The sequence below is a fragment of the Brachyhypopomus gauderio genome, chromosome 13 (genome assembly GCF_052324685.1).
Source record: "Brachyhypopomus gauderio isolate BG-103 chromosome 13, BGAUD_0.2, whole genome shotgun sequence".
NCBI classification, from domain to species: domain Eukaryota; kingdom Metazoa; phylum Chordata; class Actinopteri; order Gymnotiformes; family Hypopomidae; genus Brachyhypopomus; species Brachyhypopomus gauderio.
In genome coordinates this window covers 5,639,790-5,660,186 of record NC_135223.1, presented here as the reverse complement: position 1 = coordinate 5,660,186, position 20,397 = coordinate 5,639,790, and the positions used below count along the sequence as shown (strand labels likewise).

Sequence of the window (20,397 nt, the reverse complement as noted above, 5' to 3'; positions counted from 1 at the left end):
TAGGGTGAGATGTGGTGTGACTGGGGTGAAGGAGGGTGATGGGGTGGTTATAGGGTGAGATGTGGTGTGACTGGGGTGAAGGAGGGTGATGGGGTGGTTATAGGGTGAGATGTGGTGTGACTGGGGTGAAGGAGGGTGATGGGGTGGTTATAGGGTGAGATGTGGTGTGACTGGGGTGAAGGAGGGTGATGGGGTGGTTATAGGGTGAGATGTGGTGTGACTGGGGTGAAGGAGGGTGATGGGGTGGTTATAGGGTGAGATGTGGTGTGACTGGGGTTGAGTGATGGTGAGGAAGGGTGATGGGGTGAGATGGGGTTGTGAGGGAGGATGATGGGGTGTGATGGGGTTATTTTAGGGTGTGATGGGGTTATTTTAGGGTGTGATGAGGTTGTTATAGGGTGTGATGGGGTTGTTCTAGGGTGTGAGGGATGGTGATGGGGTTGTTATAGGGTGTGATGGGGTTGTTATAGGGTGTGATGAGGTTGTTATAGGGTGTGATGGGGTTGTTCTAGGGTGTGAGGGATGGTGATGAGGTTGTTATAGGGTGTGATGGGGTTGTTATAGGGTGTGAGGGATGGTGATGGGGTGAGATGGGGTTGTTATAGGGTGTGATGGGGTTGTTATAGGGTGTGAGGGATGGTGATGGGGTGAGATGGGGTTGTTCTAGGGTGTGATGGGGTTGTTATAGGGTGTGAGGGAGGGTGATGGGGTGAGATGGGGTTGTTCTAGGGTGTGATGGGGTGAGATGGGGTTGTTCTAGGGTGTGATGGGGTGAGATGGGGTTATTCTAGGGTGTGATGGGGTGAGATGGGGTTATTCTAGGGTGTGATGGGGTGTGAGGGATGGCTGGTGGTTGTTTTCTTGCTTGTCCTTTCACACACACCCTTCCTCATCCTCCCAACCTCATCATCCCTCCCTCTCTCCCTCTCTGCCTCTCGCTCTCTCTCATCTCACTCATCCCTCAAATCCAAGCACAACTCCAAACATCTGAGCAAAGCTCCAGACGTGAGCACCCCCCTGGCAAACACATCACAAGCAGGACTCCCTCAGTCCGCTAGCCTGTGCCGGGAACACCGTTTCTGGTCTCCTCGTCAGGAGAACCACCTGCACTCTGGCACACTGAGGAACCTTCTGGAACATCTGTCAGCCACTGCTATCAAATGCCAGTCCCGGACCCTGAGTATGCTGTGTGAACCTTTACTGGGACATTCATGAAACAGGCCACTGGAAATGTGACCCAAGTATGAGGAGCAAGACATGTTTTCTTCTGAATGCAGTGACCTGACTGAAAACCAGGTCATAAAGTGATCACTGTGTTTCTAAAGCGTTACTGAATGTTATAGTCTGTGGGGTGGGTGGCTCATCTAGAGTCTGCACCAAGGTTACTTGAAGTCCAGCCAAAACATGCAGGGAAGGAGCTGGAATCTATTCAGCTTTGGGTTTAAGGGAAAGTCTTACTCACCCGAGTCCAGCCAAGTCAGATACCAGGTTACCCAGAGCAGCAGCTACAGAGAGAGAGAGAAAGAGAGAGAGAGAGAGAGAGAAGGAAAAAAAGGGTGAAATGAATGACAACCACATCACACATCAGGGTCAAAGAACACAGACAATACAGGTCAGAGTAGAACCGGTAACTAGGACTACACATTTTTAGGGGACCCCTGGCCAAACGTGTCCTTGTCACACACCCAAATAAAATCCCCCAAGATACCACTGGGCATGTCTTCATTAGAGCTTTGACTTGGTATGTCCTCCAGTGAGCAGGGCAGGGTGAAAGATAGCCCCAGCGCAGGGAATTCTGGGACTGCAGACAGGTTCAGCCAATCAATCAGCAGTGATTGATCCGAAGCGTCTTGGTAACACAGAACCTCAGGGGTAAAATGTGCAGTGATGACACAGTGAATTAACAGGAGAGGGAATCAACTCAAAGAGAAAAGGGCCACTGGCTCCTTGGGCAACACTAATGATGTGCGATCGTCATGGTTCATAGATGCTGCATTTCCACTAAAATCAGACTACGGTCCTCACTATAAAGGTGACTGCAGTCAGGCCAGAGGTCACCTGGATGAATCTGTATGCTGTGGGAATGTGGGTTTGTACAGACCGTCTCATATGACAATATAATGCATCATATCCGCAATTTACCATTTTTTGTCTGTTGAGTTACGGGTTAAAACCGGGTCAGTCAGGTTCTGGTGAAGATGGAGAGCGTGTATGATTTGTCGTGCTCCACTGTGACATTACAGTTTGCACAGAAGTCACTCAGCAATATATTTAGAGAGAAAAAGTGAAGGAGAATTGTAAATAGAGGAAAGGAAATAGAGAGACAGAGAGAGAGAGCCGGAGAACGAGGGGGAAAGAGAGAAATAGTGGGGGAGGGAGAGAGAGAGAGAGAGAGAGAGAGAGAGATGGAGAGTGGGGAGAGAGAGAATAAAGAAAAAGTCAGAAAAGCAAATGCACTAGAAAAACAATGTTTGCAAATTCATAATCAGCATGAGGAAAAAGTCTCAGCTATACCGTACTTAAAAACCACACAGTTCATCTCTCTCTCTTTCTCTCTCTCTCTCACACGCACACACACACACATGCTTATTTCTAAGGTCCTTCATCAGCTGTGCAAGCCAAGTGGTTCTTAAGTTACAGAAGGAGGGTCTTTATTTTAGAAAGAGTAGCTATTTGAAACAAAACATTTATTCCATGGGACTCCAAAGTTCCAAGACTGAATATCAGTTCTTTTTTTTTTGAGTTTCCTAATTTCATTGCTGCTACAGCAACAACTGAATGTGAATGGATATGTTATTAATAAAATGCCCATTTGTATTAAAACTAACCACTGGAAACTACAAGTCCTTAATCTTGGACTAAAGTTCAACAAACCGATCAGCAAGCCTATCAAATGCAAACTCCTGCAATAGTTCATGTTATTATTTTAGTGGCTGTGTTAATGTGTTCACACGGTGCATGTGTAAAGTTGCAGGTTGTAGCCTACATTACAGATGATCTGATGCAATCACACTCTTGATGAGCATGTCTTTAATGTTTTTGTCTCGTCTATATGAGATTAGTGGAGGATCCTTGAAATGTTTCAGTACAATGTTAGCTATTATTTTATTTGTAGGATGGCAAGTCAGCACCAAAGGAATTATAGGTCAGCGCATCCACTCTGTATAGTGCAAAAGGAGCATCTGTGATGTTCTTAGGAAAACCAGTTTGGAAAATTCACACATTTCCATATTTATCTGGAGGAAGTGTTCATTGTCACTACAAATGTGCTTAAGCCTTAATACCTGTGAGTAAGAGATGGAGTTTAAGCCTTAATACCTGTGTGTAAGAGATGGAGTTTAAGCCTTAATACCTGTGTGTAAGAGATGGAGTTTAAGCCTTAATACCTGTGTGTAAGAAAGACGAGTTGTACTGTAAATAAGAATGAGAATATGGAGGTTTATAATAGATACACCAGACTTGACTGAAACATCTAAAATGTTTCCCCTCATGCCAGGATGTGTTATACCTCATATATTCTAGAGGTGGGTGTAACTTTGAGGAGGAAGAAATGTTAACGCAGAAACACTGTGATATTGCTGCTCCTAGAATTGTGCTCATCTGGACTCAGACTGATGATGTCATTCATGGGATCTGTTGGCTCTTCTGGACTGAGACTGATGATGTCATTCATGGGATCTGTTGGCTCTTCTGGACTGAGACTGATGATGTCATTCATGGGATCTGTTGGATCTTCTGGACTGAGACTGATGATGTCATTCATGGGATCTGTTGGATCTTCTGGACAGGACTGTTGTGTCATGCATGCGAGACACTCACGGTTGATTCGCTGAGACTAGCCAATCCGACAGCTAAATACCAGCTTGAAAAATGGCTGCTATTGTTAAAGAAACAAAAAGCACAACAGTGCTAGGAATCCTGGGTTTTTATTAAGAGAAGGAAGCAGAAAATCGGTTCTTCTTGGAGGAGTTGTTACCAATTATAACTCAGTCCTGAGGTGGGTCACAGCAGAGATCCTCCAAAACAGATTCACACATATTTTGTGTGCTCAGTTTTAGAGATAAAAACACACACGCACCAAACCACACACACACACACACACACACACACACACACAAGCATAAACACACTCACACATACACCTCACCCACATAAACTCACACATGCATTAATCCACCCACATACACAACCTCCCCAACTACACACACATGGACCATGGACACGTGCGCGCGCACACACACACACACACACACACACACACACACACACACACACACACACACACACACACACACACACACACACACACACACACAGTGGACTTTCTGCTGTTGTCTGTGGTGACGTTAAGATGTGGTTAAGCAGTCCATGCTGATCATCTCGTCATGGCAACAATGTCACAATGTCAGAGGTTCTGTTTACCTCACAGTCCAAGCTGAACTGAAAAAACAGTTCAAAATAACATAATAAACCACACTGTCCTTAACCGCAGCTCACACCCAAAGAACAAGCTCTCAAACATCCCGGGGGTTGGGGGGACACGGTGGACGCCGGCCGGCGGAGGTTTTCGCTTTTTCTCGGACATGAACCACGCCTGATGTTCAGGATGTACAGTGTGGTCTGGATCAGCCCACGTCCTCTCGGCCTGCGTGAGACTAGCGTTCTGCATCCACAGGCCAGATCAATGTCGTCATCATCATCGTCATCCTCGCCCCCTGCAGGGCCTGTGCCCTTGCTGCCCCCAGACAACAGCAGCCGGTCAGGACTGATGTCGCTTTAATGGTTACTGGCTCCAGTCGGTCAGATAACCGCAACATCAATTGTGATGAGGGTGGGCGTGGTCTGACTTAGCCCACTACCTGTGCAGGTAGCCGAGCTCACACAGCGTGTCTCACGGAAATGTACTTACATGGACATGATGTGCTAAATGTGATTTGATAACCAATTACACACTTCTACACATCCTGGAGGGTGTAGAACTGGTTATTTATTCAGTGGACGTAACGCCTCATCCAATTAAATGGGTAATATCCTGTTAGTCCCTCCCCTTAGCTCCTCCCTCTCCTCCGCCTACATATGATGAGGTGGACCATCTGCTCAGGCAACTCTGCTGAGAGCAGAGAATGGAGTGTGTGTGTGTGTGTGTGTGTGTCTGAGTGTATGTGTGTGTGTGTGTGTGTGTGTGTGTGTGTGTGGGGTGAGGGGGGTGTTCTCCGAGCTCAATAATGCATGACAGCATGGTAGATTTAAAAAGGTGATTGGCATAATGGAAATGGCTTAGCAAAAGTGAATCCTATCCTGCTTCCAGCACACACACACACAAACACACATGTGTGCACACACGCACGCACGCACGCACGCACGCACGCACACAAACACACACACACACACGCACACGCACACACACACACACACAAAATATTCCTCAATTCCATTAAGCAGGGCAAAATTGAAACAATCCACAGACATGGCAGAGCACAGCAGCCTGAAAATGTGATGAGACAGGTGTGTGTGTGTGTGTGTGTGTGTGTGTGTGTGTGTGTGAGTGACTGTGTTTATTTGCAACAGTCCCACACAGCTGGATGGCAGCACGTGGCAGGTGGCTGAGTGACTGGCACACTGAGATCCCAGCACGTCTCTCTAGCCAGCGCTGTGGAACTGCTGGGGAGGGGAAATAAATAAAGCCGCCCAGGCAGCCGATGGAGACCTCGACCCCAACACATGGACCCCACCTTCAGCTCCACCCCTGCATCCATTACACCTCTCCCTCTGCTACACCCCTAAACCCACAACACACCTCCACTCTCCACCTCCACCTCGGCCCACAGCCCTGCTGCTGCCTGTGCTCGTCGTGCGGGCGGTTGAACTACACCCACCACTCGTGTGGAGTTCGGCTACACCAGCACGGAGCCAAACAGACAGGTCACCTTACAGGAAGTGTGATCCTATTGCTTTAAGAGGCTGGGAGGTGCCGTCGGACAACTCGATATTTAAACTCTCATGTTCTGTGTTTCTCTCTCACACCCTCTCTCTCTCTTTCTCTCTCTCCTGAATTGGGCCAGCTGTCACCTTTGGCGAGCTAAGATCCCAAACCCAGGCTGAATTTCCAGCTGAAATATGTGCCCATGCCCCGACAAACATACAGCACGCCCACACAGTACCTGCCATGGTGGAGATGCCCAGGATGACTCCTATGGACAGCTCGATCTGTGTGCCCTGTCAACAGAGACGTCCAGGATTAACACCCACACTTAAGCACCTGCGTGAGGCTTTATTCCTTCAGTGGGCAGATATACATCTTCAGAACTAAATACAACTAAACAAATGTATTTAAAGACAATTATTTGACATGATTACAGATACAGACCAGACATTCATAGTCCTTCTCGGTTCTCAGGTTGTTTAAATTGGCTATGATGCAAAATATGACTTGACTGGATTACAGCTGGAGTGTGAGTGTGTGAGCACGGAGTGTGAGAGTGTGAGCGGGGCGTGAGAGAGTGTGTGAGCGCAGAGTGTGGGGCCTGTGAGGACGTGAGCTAGCATGCTCTCGCACGGGTCTGCTAACAGCAACATTAGCTCGCTCAGAGGTCTGGGCGTTGTCCGGCCTGAGGAGTGCTCATTAGGAGAGCTGCTGGTTAGACCAGTCTGACTGCACTTCTTATCTGAGAGAAGCCGTTCATTCTGAACAAGCAGATAGGGGTTTTTATCAAACGCCAAGCAGCCCAGAGGTGATACCTTCTGACAGGGAGGGGGTTTGTTAATTGGTTCTTGCTGACACACACACACACACACAGTCACTTTTTCCACTTTCATGATCAAAGCTACTTACAGCAACAATCATAATAGCGTTGTCGAGGAAACCAAAGCCGATGAAGGGAATAGCGTTGTGGAGGAGCACTGGAATAGAAAAGCACAGGACATCAGTAACAGTAGAGCATTACAGTACAGTGTTACAGTACAGTGTTACAGTGCAGCACTACAGTACAGCATTATAATAGTGTTACAGTGCAGCACTACAGTACAGTGTTACAGTACAGTGTTACAGTGCAGCATTATAATACAGTGTTACAGTTCAGTGTTACAGTGCAGCACTACAGTACAGCATTATAATACAGTGTTACAGTGCAGCACTACAGTACAGTGTTACAGTACAGTGTTACAGTGCAGCATTATAATACAGTGTTACAGTTCAGTGTTACAGTTCAGCGCTACAGTACAGCATTATAATACAGTGTTACAGTCACGGACGTAATTTGGGGGGGGGGGGAAGGGGGGACATGTCCCCCCACTATTTCAAAAGCCGGTTTTGGTCCCCCCCAGTTTTTACGGTTAAAACCAAATATTTAAATAGCGACGAATCCATGTCCCCCCACTTTTGAAATCAAAATTACGTCCATGGTTACAGTGCAGCACTACAGTACAGTGTTACAGTACAGCGTTACAGTGCAGCACTACAGTACAGCACTACAGATATAGCGCTGCTAACAACAAGCTGAAAACAAGCCATTCTTAACGTTTGGAAGCAAAAGACCAATAATAACCCAATTGCTTTTGAACCATGGATTTAGTGGCTATTTAACAGGGTTGAAGTGCTAAGACTGGAGAAAAACACATAACGTTTAGCATGACATACAAGTTAAACTCTGCTGTTCACAAATGGAAAGAGCATTTACAGAAAAACTAAAGGTGCTGAATTAGCTGCCCAGAGAGTCCTGCTGCAGTGGGCACAACGCAGGACCCCTACACGCTCAAATATCCTTCTGTCAGCTTTCTGAGTGAGCACAACTCAAAACGTGCACTCAAATTCCACTCATATGATAATCAGAACATTCTCGCAATGCTGGGATTCAGGAAGCAAGTGGTTTTTCAGAATAGCATTTATTTAACAGTGTGACTACTAAACACTGCTTTTCCTGCTGGATTACAGATAAACGTGCACGCACACACACACACACACACACACACACACACACACACACACACACACAAACACACACAAACACACACAAACACACACACACACACACGTACCATATCTCAGCTGTGCTGTGGTTGGAGGAGCCATTTCCAGTTGCTCTGTAGGACAGAGAAAGAGAGAGAGAGAGACAGAATGTGAGGAGGGAAAGATGAGGGAGAGTGAGAGAAGCACCCGTATCATCTCCTGAGACATAAATAACAACCAAGGCCACGGAGTCCTTGGTGGGCAGAAAGGGGACCACAGAGGAGACGGATCAGACAGCTCTGATGTCAAATCAGACACATTAGAAACACACCGACACACAGACAACACACCACACCAAAGCCCACACAGGCTTACCACAACATCTGCTAAACAGGTACAACTACATCTAACGCCAAGTTTAACCAAATGACATCAGACAGCCCACCACCCAATACCCCTTTCAGTATAAATACATATCCAAGACAAACAGTCTTTCCAACAGAGGTCACTAAATCATGAGGTCCCAAGGATTGTTTTCCCGTCTTAGCAACCATCTCCTCAACTACAGCTACTGTGCTGGCCTGGGTTGATTTCAATGACAGTCCTTCTCAGTGGTAAAAGCAAAATACTGTAAACTACAGCAATAAACGTGGGTAAAGAGAGCCCAACTGCTGTGTTAGAAGAAAAGCAACGTAGAAGGAACAGCAGGGAATATGGACAGAGCAGAAAGCTCCAGCTTGTGAAGAATGTGTGTGGGAGTGTGTGGCTGCATAGCCCACACGCTACATACACCAGGAGAACCTCAGGAGAAAGGGCCGTGTTCAAACCCATGTCTGTCCCCATGGTTACGGGGGTGATTTCAGTCTAGGTGTTCATTTGATCAAACTGAAGATTATTCTGGAAAAAAAATCTCGCTTGCTTTGGGAGTTGCCTTCAAGTTACTTTACACTTTACTTAACAATAGACATTACACTACATGTCTAAGGATTGATTCAGTAAGAGCTTTTTATTTCAACCCAGATATAACCATGACTATGTCAGGTAACCATTATATAAAAGTACATACACACCGACATATTACTGTCAGGTTCTTTGCACACAATGCAAAAACATCAAGGAGTGTCAGCTTCCCGAGCTGTGAATATCAGACCACAGCCTGTCAGAGAGAAACACTGGAGGACCGGCTCTGTGGCCCGTCGCTCCAGGACCGAGACAGAAGAGAAACGTTCACCAAACGAAACTTTTAGTCAGTGGTGCTCGCTGCCGAACACCACCGAGCGAGGTCGTCCTCGCCCACTGAGGGTACCGCTCGCCTGCTCGTTACTGCGAGTCCTCACAGAGCGCCACGGCTTCCTCGTGTGTAGCCGCCCGGTCTGACGCCATGACCGGTCACCCTCGCTTCAGACCGAGGGCGGTTCCCGTGATTATTGATCACGGCTGTTCTGCTGACCATCGTTAAAACCGGCTTCGACAGCCTACAGCCGCCTTGGATCGACATTTGCTGATCCAGAGGCCTCGCGCCAGGGCCAATCGCCATATAAATGTCTACTGCTGGATGTTTAAGACACGCAAACTGCCGTTTAGAGCTGTTTAAATGTCTATTTTGCTGTGCAAACAATGGAAGCCGCTTATTTTACAAGGAGCAAAGATTACTTAGTGGAAGACGATGGCACCGAGCCAGCATGCAGCGAAGAAATCCAAACTCGGCCTTCGAGACGCTGGAGAGCTGGAGCTCCCCACGAATACGGAGTGCATGTCTTTTATTTTTAAATCAAAATGCTCTAGCCAATCTGTGGCTGCAAGAAGACAAAATGACCCGTCTGATTGGACTCATAGAGTCACATTTCTGGGGGCGGAGGCGGGGCTTACGTGCTCATGAGTCAGCATGAGTAGGCCAGGCCCTTTGACAGGTCATATGACTTTTGGTGGGGTTGCCTGAAGATCCTTCTTGTGGAACAGAACCAGCCCCAAAGCTGGACCCAGTCCCACAGAGGTAAAGCAGTCTTGTACCAACCTGGGAATTCAGGCATCGATTAACAATTTGAGAGGGGGGGGGGGGTACTAAAGCCATGTTGGGCAGAGAAGTGCTAAAACAGTGTGTGGGAGGAGGAATCTGAGGTTAACAGACCACAGCCAGCATTTAATAACACCAGAACCACCCAACCACCAGAACCATGCAGCTTCACACGATGCCCCAACGAAACACTGACGATTCTCTAAAACTCTGACAGGTGGGAGTGTGACGCACTGATCCTGTTGGTCTTAGATGGTGTATATCTCACCGTCTCGTGTTCACACAACAGAAGCGTTGTACAGAGGGCGTCAGCGACATGCTGTGAGGTCATGCTGAAAGAAGTAAGGCAAAGGGCAAAATAAAAGCACACACTTGTACAGAACAGCAAGGCAAAGGACAAAATAAGAGTGCAAACTTGTACAAATAGGACAGGAAGTTAAATCAGTGCGTTTAGGGAAACAATAATCTCTTTATCCACTATAGGGCCAAACAATTCTGAGTTGTGATGAGATTATGACTCAATGTGACTGATTTCCAGCAAAACATGTGCGTAAGAACCCGTAACGAGTCTCAGTCCATAAACGGGAAGCTTGCAGTCTAAGAAAAACATAAGCAATAATGGAATGGAATCTCTAATGGAACAGGAAAGGGTAACTAGGGATCTAGTTGCTAGGGTGAAGTAAGGAGCAATTCAGCTTTAACCAATGGGTATCTGGTATGCAAATATATGGTATGGTATGTGATATACAAATTTTCTAAAACTTTGCCAATAAAAAGAGCAGATGTTGAAGAAACTGGAAGTGGTGCACTTTTCCCTTCAAGAACAAGTGAAGGTTTTCTTTGGATGATCTCTGCTTTTGATTCCTTTCCTAATAAAGTAGAAAATTTCATGAAGAGGTCGTAGAGGGGCCGAAGACATGACTTGATTCTGAGGGAATTCAATGACTCGCTGTCCCACAGAATGCCGCCTCGGATGTAAATCTGGGATCATTATCGCAGTAGTCTCTCAACTCTCCGCTCACCCGAGTGAAGCTGTAATCCTACGAGAGTCCTGCGTGGATGTCTCGTGCGGGAGCGTCATTACCAAAACCAGCAGCCCGCGTCATCTCTGTCCTGAAACTGTGGTATTGGGTGGAATTACCCCCCCCCCCCCCCCCCCCCCCCCCCCCGCCCCGAACCCCTACCCTTCCGAGTGGCCCCGCCGCTGTACATGCAGCTAAGGGTGGAGGTTTCTGAGATCAATGTCATTCCGGCACTTAGCAGTGCGGAGCAGAGCACTGGTAGATGGAGGCAGACGTGGCTCTTACAGAACCAAAGGGTTCATCTAACCCTCTGGAGTAAAGGGGCAGGTACTCAGCTGGAGGGGCAGGTACTCGGCTGGAGGGGCAGGTACTCGGCTGGAGGGGCAGGTACTCGGCTGGAGGGGCAGGTACTCAGATGGAGGGGCAGGTACTCGGCTGGAGGGGCAGGTACTCAGATGGAGGGGCAAGTACTCGGCTGGAGGGGCAAGTACTCGGCTGGAGGGGCAGGTACTCAGATGGAGGGGCAGGTACTCAGATGGAGGGGCAGGTACTCGGCTGGAGGGGCAGGTACTCGGCTGGAGGGGCAGGTACTCGGCTGGAGGGGCAGGTACTCGGCTGGAGGGGCAGGTACTCAGATGGAGGGGCAGGTACTCAGATGGAGGGGCAGGTACTCGGCTGGAGGGGCAGGTACTCAGATGGAGGGGCAAGTACTCAGATGGAGGGGCAGGTACTCGGCTGGAGGGGCAGGTACTCGGCTGGAGGGGCAGGTACTCGGCTGGAGGGGCAGGTACTCGGCTGGTAGGTATTTTCCCTTAGCTGGTCTTTCCTCTGTTGCCCAAGTCATTGTGTTGGATCTGAACACAACATGCATTCCCAGTATCCATCCAAATGCATTTATTTGAGCTCACAATCTTACAAAAGACCATTTTAAATGCTTTATTCTTTATTAAAACTAAATTACATAATTCAAAAAGTCTTGCTGAAGTGCGCAAATCCAATCAGTAGTGGGTCTCAGCAGTGTGGGTCTGTACTGCTGCAGTAACAGAATCTCTAAGAACTGTAATAAATCACTTAAAGCTTTGTATGAGCCTGTCTTTGAGGACTGTTTCACTGATGTGGTGAGGCCCAGGGAGGCTAAGCGAGAGAAGAGAAACACTGGGTCAGCGGCTACGGCCCAGCCGCAGGGAAGGCATCATGCATCAAACTCGGACACGGTCACCGTGACGCAGCTCTCAGCAGACGTGTAGGGACCAGTGCTGGACACTGGAAGGCCGAGTTAACCTGCAGCGTGGAGCAGGTGACCTACCAACAACCACAATATGGAGCCAGAACAAGAACCTTTACTCTGGAGCATTCAGACATCTTCTCCCTCTCTCTTTCTTTCTCTCTCTCTCTCTCTCTCTTCCCATGAGTCACTCTCACTCACATTTTGCTGTCCAACTGCAAAATCTATTGTATTATCGGAACTATGTTTTATCTTTTATATATATACACAAGATACAAGAAATCAGATCAGCCCGGTTTGTCCCATCCTCTCCTATTTGCTCAACGTTCTACTCTCTGTCCAACTGTTGAGAAGCAATCTGAAGAAGGTCATTCCTGAAGACCTCCACTCTTGGGCATGAAGCTCCGTCTCTGAACCACACATACTCACAGTACCGCACCAGTGCATCTAGACAATACATCTCGGATTCTAGACGAGCAATTTTCTTTGTCTCACTCTGCATATTCTGCTAAAGTCAGGCGTTGGAAAATCTCTGATATTTGGCAGCCACTGAAGAGAAAATAACGAGGCGTTTGTACCCCACGGCGATTCAGTATCACTGAGCCATCACAACCCTGGTGAGGCCCATGACACGCTTCCTATTCTCCTGTCAGAGCACTCCATTATGTTACTGGGTTCCATTTCCTGTATGGCGCCGGAGTGTAAAGAAGCCCAGGCTGGCTGGACCCTGAGACGGTTCCTTCATCACGGGGCTGTCTCATAGGCCCACGTGTTTGGAGCTCCGCCCCCTTGTGCCTGCGTGCTCTGTGAAGAAGGGGTAATGGGGACCGGATGTCGGAAGCAAACGAAGTATGAAATCAAATACAACACCAGGGACAGTGCGGGGATGCGGGACAGATGCTTCCCCTGAATTCCCCAACAACCAATCAAGGTGAGGACAGAGACCAGGACTCGGACCGCCATCTTCCCAGGGGTGCCGCTGTTACGAGCACACCAAATGCAAAACACACACACACACACACACACGATAAAACACACACCACACACGATAAAACACACACCATACACACACACACACACACACACACACACACACACACACACACACACATCAAACACACACACACACCACACACCATACACACACACACATCAAACACACAACTCACAACATACACACAACACACACACACACACACACATCAAACACACAACTCACAACATACACACAACACACACACACACATCAAACACACAACTCACAACATACACACAACACACACACACACACACACAACTCACAAGATACACACATCACACATGCTTAAATGGCATCTGTGCAATGTGGCTGCTATCCAGTAATCCAGTAGCACACTGCAGTAAGACAGTGAGGTGTCTCTCTCTCTCTCTCTCTCCCTCTCTCTCTCTCTCCCTCTCTCTCTCTCTCTCCCTCTCTCTCTCTCACACACACACACACATACTTGCACTTTCGAGGCTGTAATACCCAATCAACATGGTGGAGGAGCAAAGTAAGTACACAGGGATTTTGGGAAAAGGGCAAAATATGTGTGTGTGTGTGTCTGTGTGTGTGTGTGTGTGTGTGTGTGTGTGTGTGTGTGTGTGTGTGTGTGTGTGTGTGTGTGTGTTCGCCACTGTTCCCTCCGCTGTTCCCACCACCAATCTCACCCCCTCTGATAAATCATTCCAAACCTCCACGACTTTCTCCATCTCTTTCTTCCTCGCATGAAAGTAGCTCCCTAATCCCTTTAAAAACACCTTTCCTTTCCCTCTGCACCAACCGAGCAGGTTAAGACGGCCCGCTCCGTCAGACACTGGCTGACCCAGATGAGATTAAGCGCGGTGCAGAGCGCCGTCTCCCCACCCTCAGGCTGCTCCAGGCGTCATTCATCCCTCCACCTGCTCCGCCATCCGCCACCACACCTCCCACCAGAATCGTTCCAGCACGCCGGGGTAATGGTCACTTAATAATGGGAGGCGTGTGCAGAGAGGCAGCGTTTCAGACGACCTTCCGACAACGAGGGCGGGGCTGGACGTACTCATCCTCACGGGCAAAGCATGATCGGCACTCTACCGAGACCATCTGACCCCTGGTGAAATTCCATTAAAGGGCATTTGCAGTCTGACTCATTCGCACACACACACACACACACACACACACAAACACACACACACACACACACACACACACACTGGTAATGATGAAACAGTGCAAGAGTTGTCCTAGTTTGCTTTGATAAACGTATCAGAAGAGTTTAGGCAAAAATCAGATATACAGCATTCACCTGTCTACCTCAAATGCAGCCAATGAGGACTTGTTTGGTTGCGCAGATCCAGTCTGATCCAGTCAGATCCAGTCTGATCTGGAGTCGCCACACTGCACTGGGCCGTCTGAAGGCAGCATGCGAGAGGTGAGCGTGAGGTCTTCACTCAGAATTACCCAGAAGCCTCTGCTGCCAACAAAGGCCTGCTGCTCATCCTGCACTGATATTTGCTCTGAATTCTGACTGAGAGTTTCTGCCATATTGGTGAATACCTAGATTGAATACCTGGATTATTACATCATACACTGTGCATTATTACATCATACACTGTGCATTATTACATCATACAGGGTCCAGTAAAATACGAGATCATTGACCCTGTATGATGTACTCCAGATTATCATATGATTGTGCTGCTGTCCAATATTAGAGATACGCTGCAGTATCATGAGCTCGGCATAAACGTGGTTACACTCTGATTGGATGTGTACACCACATTTGGCTGGGGACAGGGAGCCAGTAAATCCTGCCTTGCAGTCTAGATGGACCCATGAAGTTCATCTTAATGTGAACAGCTCATATAACAGCTGATAGAACAGATTACACATCTATACCCATATGTTTTATTTCAACCCCATTTTCCCCCCACAATGCACCTCTGCAGCACAGTTCGTATTGGCCGAGTAACGCAGCACAGCAAATGGAATTCAGGACAGTGAGTGTTGCCTACACAGCTTCAAGGAATTGAAACACATCCACTCTTTCGTGGATTCTCCGCATGGGTACGGGAGAAACACTTTAATCACACCTTTGATGGAACTGGGAGACTCAAGTGTCGCAGTACAGTGAAGCTGGTTTGAAAAGGAGAAGCCAGGATGAAACAGCATTTCAAAACGGACTCCCAGGTGACCGCAAACCTGCCAACATGCAGAAGGGATCGGATCAAATGGGTAGGAACACACAGCGTAGTTTTACGACACGGTGGGTCTGGATGATCTCGTTTGAGGAAGCGAACCCTTACGCTGTACCATAAAGGGGCACTTGCTGGCATAATCACAAACACATTCATTCATCAAATTCATCAAAACCTTCTGCTTATTCAGCAGTGCTGACTTGAGCACCGAGTTGAATGAGGTACTGAATAAACCCTTTTTGTCAATAAATGAGCCAAAACATGGTGCCTATGGCGACACGGATCATAGCGGGGTCTCAAGATCACCCTGACGCCCCCCCCCCCCCCCTCTATAATTACAGAGGTCTATAGGCACCGCCCTGCGTAATGTAAGTGAAGCCAGTGAATGCTGTCTCTGCTGGGGGGAGGGGTCGAGCAGGGCGTCTCCAACGGCACCAGAGGGGCCGAATCACTGGGCCGAGCAGAAAGAGAGAGAGAGAGAGAGAGAGAGAGAGAGAGAGAGAGAGAGAGAGAGAGAGAGAGAGAGAGGGGCAGGCAGAGAGACAGAGGAACCTGCACTCTGCTGAGACACACAGATGTTCCATTGCTACACACAGCCGATCCAGATCTCTCGTTTTCATGTAATTAGTGCTACTTCTCAGCTCTGCAGAAGATGAAGCTCTCACTGGTGTGAAATGGAAATACGGGATCCGTTTCACACTTCAGCGTATCTTCAAACCTTGCTTCGGTTTGCCTTACGCAGCTCTGGAACAAGCACTAATTGGGATATTTTAGTACTGTTGCCTTCAGTTCACAGTTCAAACTCAGGCTGAGAGTGAAGTAACAGGAGTGAACTCGTGCCCTAAAGTTCCTGTAAGCCATCCGTGTGTACGCGAGCGCCCTCGGCAACGGGTTGCTAGGCGCTGCCTCCAGCCTGTGCATTGGCGGATGCTACGGGGCGTCGTCACAAGCACTCGTCTGGGGTGTCACACTCGAGAGACATCGGATCCAGACAAGACAACCACTTATTTCAATGCTCAGGTCCAATTGCCATGGTAACAAGCTCATTATGCGGCCTGGAGGACCAGGAGACACTCCCCACCCCTCTTATTTTCACTCTCATTTTCACTCTCTCATTTTCACTCTCATATTCACTCTCTCATTTTCTCTCTCTCATTTTGTCTTTTCTTGCTCACACTCTGTCTCTATCACTCTCACTCACACACACTCTGTCAGCCTCTCTCTCTATCACTGTCACTCACTCACACACACTCTGTCTCTGTCAGCCTCACTCTGTCATTCTCACAAACACTCTCTCTGTCACGCTCACTCTCACACACTCTCTCTTCTCTCTCTCTGTTGCCCTCAAACACACCCGTTCTCTTTCTCTCTTTCACCCTCACACACACTCGCCAGTACCCAGTTTCTGCCAGTGACGAGATACACTGGACCTGTGTCTTCAGCAGAATGAGTGCAACCCGTTCCCGGTTCCCCGTCAACAGAGGCCGCTGAAGCCGTAATGCAGGTCAGCTACGGAACACGTGGCTGTGAGCCGCAAAACACACACAGCAACTCTGGGAGGACGAATTCTAATCAGCCGTGACCGGGAACTCTAAATATAGAGAGAAACAGACAGCAGCTTTGCACCTGGTTCAGTGGGGAAGCTGAGAGGCACAGAAACTCATGGGGGAGAAACTAACTAAAACTACAACTGTGCTGGGAGATGCTGCAATACATCAGACAGGTAGATACACAACGTAATGTTTTCTTCAGGGACACATAGCTCATATGTACAAATGCACCATAAAAGACCTGCACCTCAAACACTGAACACCTCAAACACAAATAAGTTATTTTAACCTACTACTGTTTTACATTTGTCCTCAGTCAGTTTTAACATACATACCTGGCATTAATTAAATGTGTGCTGGGATTGGGTATTCCCAGAAATTCCCTATACACATATCACACCAAGTGCTAAATCTGCTCCAATATCACACACCCCTTTCCTGACTCCAGCCATTATCTGGTTAACGTTTCAGTTCAGTCTTTGGTGCATCTGAAATTCTGAGAGCTTCTCACCCGGCATGGTATTAAATTAGATTTTTCCTCCACTGTGAGTTTCACCCTCAATTTAATTGTCTTTGTAAACCGTGTTTGTCACGCCTGAATAGAATTTTAAGATTGGTCAAAGGTAAAAGCACAAACACACACATACACACGTGCAGACAGAGAGACACACACAAAAACATGAAGAAACGCCCGCAAGACACCTGCAGACATGAAGAAAGACACCTGCAGACATGTTACTCTGACAGCAGTGTCCTTGTTTCCAGTTACAACATCTGCCTGTTTTTAGAAAGCCAACGCCACCGTCCAAACTAAACCCCGGGCAGTTTAAGAGGGACTGTCCAGAATTCAGCAGAGACAGACGGGTCTCGTACATAAAAAAAAAAATCTTTATTTTATCGGTGCTTTGCGGTTTTAGAAGTAATAATTAGGTGTAAATAAATACATATTGGCCTTTGAGACTCCTCTTCCATTCAAGCCAACTGTGAAACCTATACGTGCTGACAAAGCAGATTTTCAAACGCAAGGTGTCCCAGTGGAGAGGAAAGTTTGTGCGAGACCGACCCGTTACGTCACTCCAGCATTAACGGAAGGAACGGCCGTCAGCCCTGACCACAGCACCTAAGATCCCGGATCCTTAGAGAAGCAGAAGCAGAAGACAGCCCCCCCCCCCCCCCCCCCCCCCCCCCCACACACACACACACACACACAATTACACATGCACATATCAGTACAGGATGCATACAACAAAGTTGACTATAATTAAAGTCAGTTTAATATTAATGACTACTATATCCATTTGTGCAAGGTGTAGCATATGTGTGTGCCAACTCTTGCCCAAGCATTTTGTGGAATGCACCAAAGTGTAATAGGTTATTGTACATTGCAACACGACTTACCATGCTAAATATTAATTGCAACGTTTTATTTATATTTTAAACGTCTGTTTTATCTGTAGTTTGAGGCCAGTTGTTACCTTGAGCGATCGCTATGGACTCAAATCTGTGCAGTTCTCTGAGCAGGCACGAGCGCTCGGTGGGCTGCAGCCTGTAAATAAAGTCCCGCGCGCCCTGGGCCGAGCTCAAGGGCTCCATCGGCTCCTTGTGGAGGTGCGTGCCCATGCTGGCACTCACGACCTGCAGGACGGGCATCGGCTTCGGCACCGCGGCCGGGCCGGTCCCGCCGACCCATCCCAGCACGGCCTGCCACCTCCGCGCCAGGGCCGGCCGCACAGCGCTCCGCAAACACGGCAACATTGGGGATGAGAATAAACAGGGAAAACCAGGCTGTATGGAGACCCTGGAGAAGAAAAGTTGTACAGGTCAGTCCCAATATCATTATTACAGTCCAATAACAAAAATAGATTCTATATTATCTTGAATTTAATATTGTCCCGGAGGTAAAGTGAAGAAGTTAATGTGCATTACATTCGCAGAGGACGTACCTCGGGTCTGCTGCTGCGTCCCGTTAGAAATTGTCACACTCAGCTTGGAGTCAGTGCACCGTCGACTGCACCGTCCATTGACCGTGAATGTACCCGCAAACACCGGCAGTATCAAGCAGATTAAAAGCGGATACAAGTGGAAAACTGTAATGTTTTTTATGCATGTCCTTTGGTGAAAACACGCTTCCCCTTGTGACCACACGGGCTGCTTCACTCGTGATGACCGATCCTTTCTAGCCTAGAATTATATTCCGTTGGAAAAGCTCTCGGTCTCTACGTAGATGTGACGACGGATGACGGAGGTTGTAGTCCGTTTTGACGGAGGTTGTAGTCCGTTTTGACTCGAGGTTGTAGTTCACTGGGCTACAGCGCCGCTTCATGCACACAGCTGGCGTCACTGGACCGTGTTGTGACCGCTGCATTTAGCTGCCTTTAAACACCCCTCCATATCTTCTTAAATATGGGAAATGTATTTCTAATTTCTGACATGTAGTTGTGACGGGAGGGGCTTGGCCCGCCATTGAAACTACATTTCCCACATTTATGTTTCTTAGACGAAAACGAAGACGTCGCATATTCTTCAAATATTCTGGTGTTCTCAAGAAAAACGCGATTTATATATTCAACACAAACACTGACACCTTGTGTTAAAGTTTACTAGTGACAAGACCCAATTCAGAACATTTTCTAAACAAGTTTTTCTGCAACGTACAAAGCATGGGGTGTTATTGTTGGTGTTACTTTTACACAAAAACGGAGTTAAAATAGAGAGTAAAAATAGCCGATAAAGTCGAGACGAGATGAGGAGATTAATTCGCAACGTTTATTTTCAGCTGATCTTTTACGAGAATTGCTTCAGAACGTTAAAATGTCGATATAGCGTCAAGGTTAATGTTAAATTATTGTCTAAAACAGATTATGAGTAAGCGTTTTAATCCATTTAATCTCTTGGAAACATTGAATGGAAACATGACCTATATCTTTTCGCTTGACTGTTTTTACACACCATAGGCTAAATATAGTTCCATAGGGGTGCACAACCCCGCCTTTGGAAACTTAGTCATTACAATAAAACACAAGCTCCATCTGTACATTAAACACACCCCCAGTGTCCGTGAAGTTTCTCAGCATTAAATCAGGTATTTAATAAAGAGCGGAAGGGCGGATCTTGAGGAGCCGGGCAGGCTGGTGCTCTGTACCGCACTGCATCACCACTCATGACCCGTTTAAACGCGCGAAGGCCCGGACCACGACACGCTCTCTGCCGCCCTGGACGGTGGTAGTTCAGGGCTCTACATCCAACCCGTCCATTTGCAAGCCAGGCTAGCGACTACTGGTTTAGAAATGTGATTGTTAAAATTTAACTTTTTATTTAAAGTCTATACACTTTTTAAAAACAGGTAGGCTACATATCGTTTTAATCTCCGAGTATTGTGTAATTGGACAAAAACGACCAGGCTGACGTGTGAATACGACTCAAAGATGCTTCAGGTAAATGTGAAC

At 47.6% G+C, this 20,397-nt stretch overlaps 1 protein-coding gene across 2 annotated transcripts in view; it reads right to left on the bottom strand.

The window, feature by feature from the left end:
* The window catches only part of LOC143473450 (transmembrane protein 65-like), a 35,584-nt gene extending 16,276 nt beyond the window's left edge, over positions 1-19,308 (bottom strand). The window contains exons 1-6 of one of the 2 annotated variants that reach the window (XM_076970458.1): positions 18,895-19,308; positions 18,427-18,749; positions 8,035-8,079; positions 6,833-6,900; positions 6,162-6,216; positions 1,463-1,505 (exon numbers count right to left, since the gene is read on the bottom strand). In XM_076970458.1, coding sequence (XP_076826573.1) covers positions 1,463-1,505; positions 6,162-6,216; positions 6,833-6,900; positions 8,035-8,079; positions 18,427-18,706 — 491 coding nt within the window. In that variant the 5' untranslated portion in view covers positions 18,707-18,749; positions 18,895-19,308. The remainder of the gene's footprint in view (positions 1-1,462; positions 1,506-6,161; positions 6,217-6,832; positions 6,901-8,034; positions 8,080-18,426; positions 18,750-18,894) is intronic. The other variant, XM_076970457.1, reaches the window with a different exon arrangement.
* Positions 19,309-20,397: the final 1,089 nt, after the last annotated feature.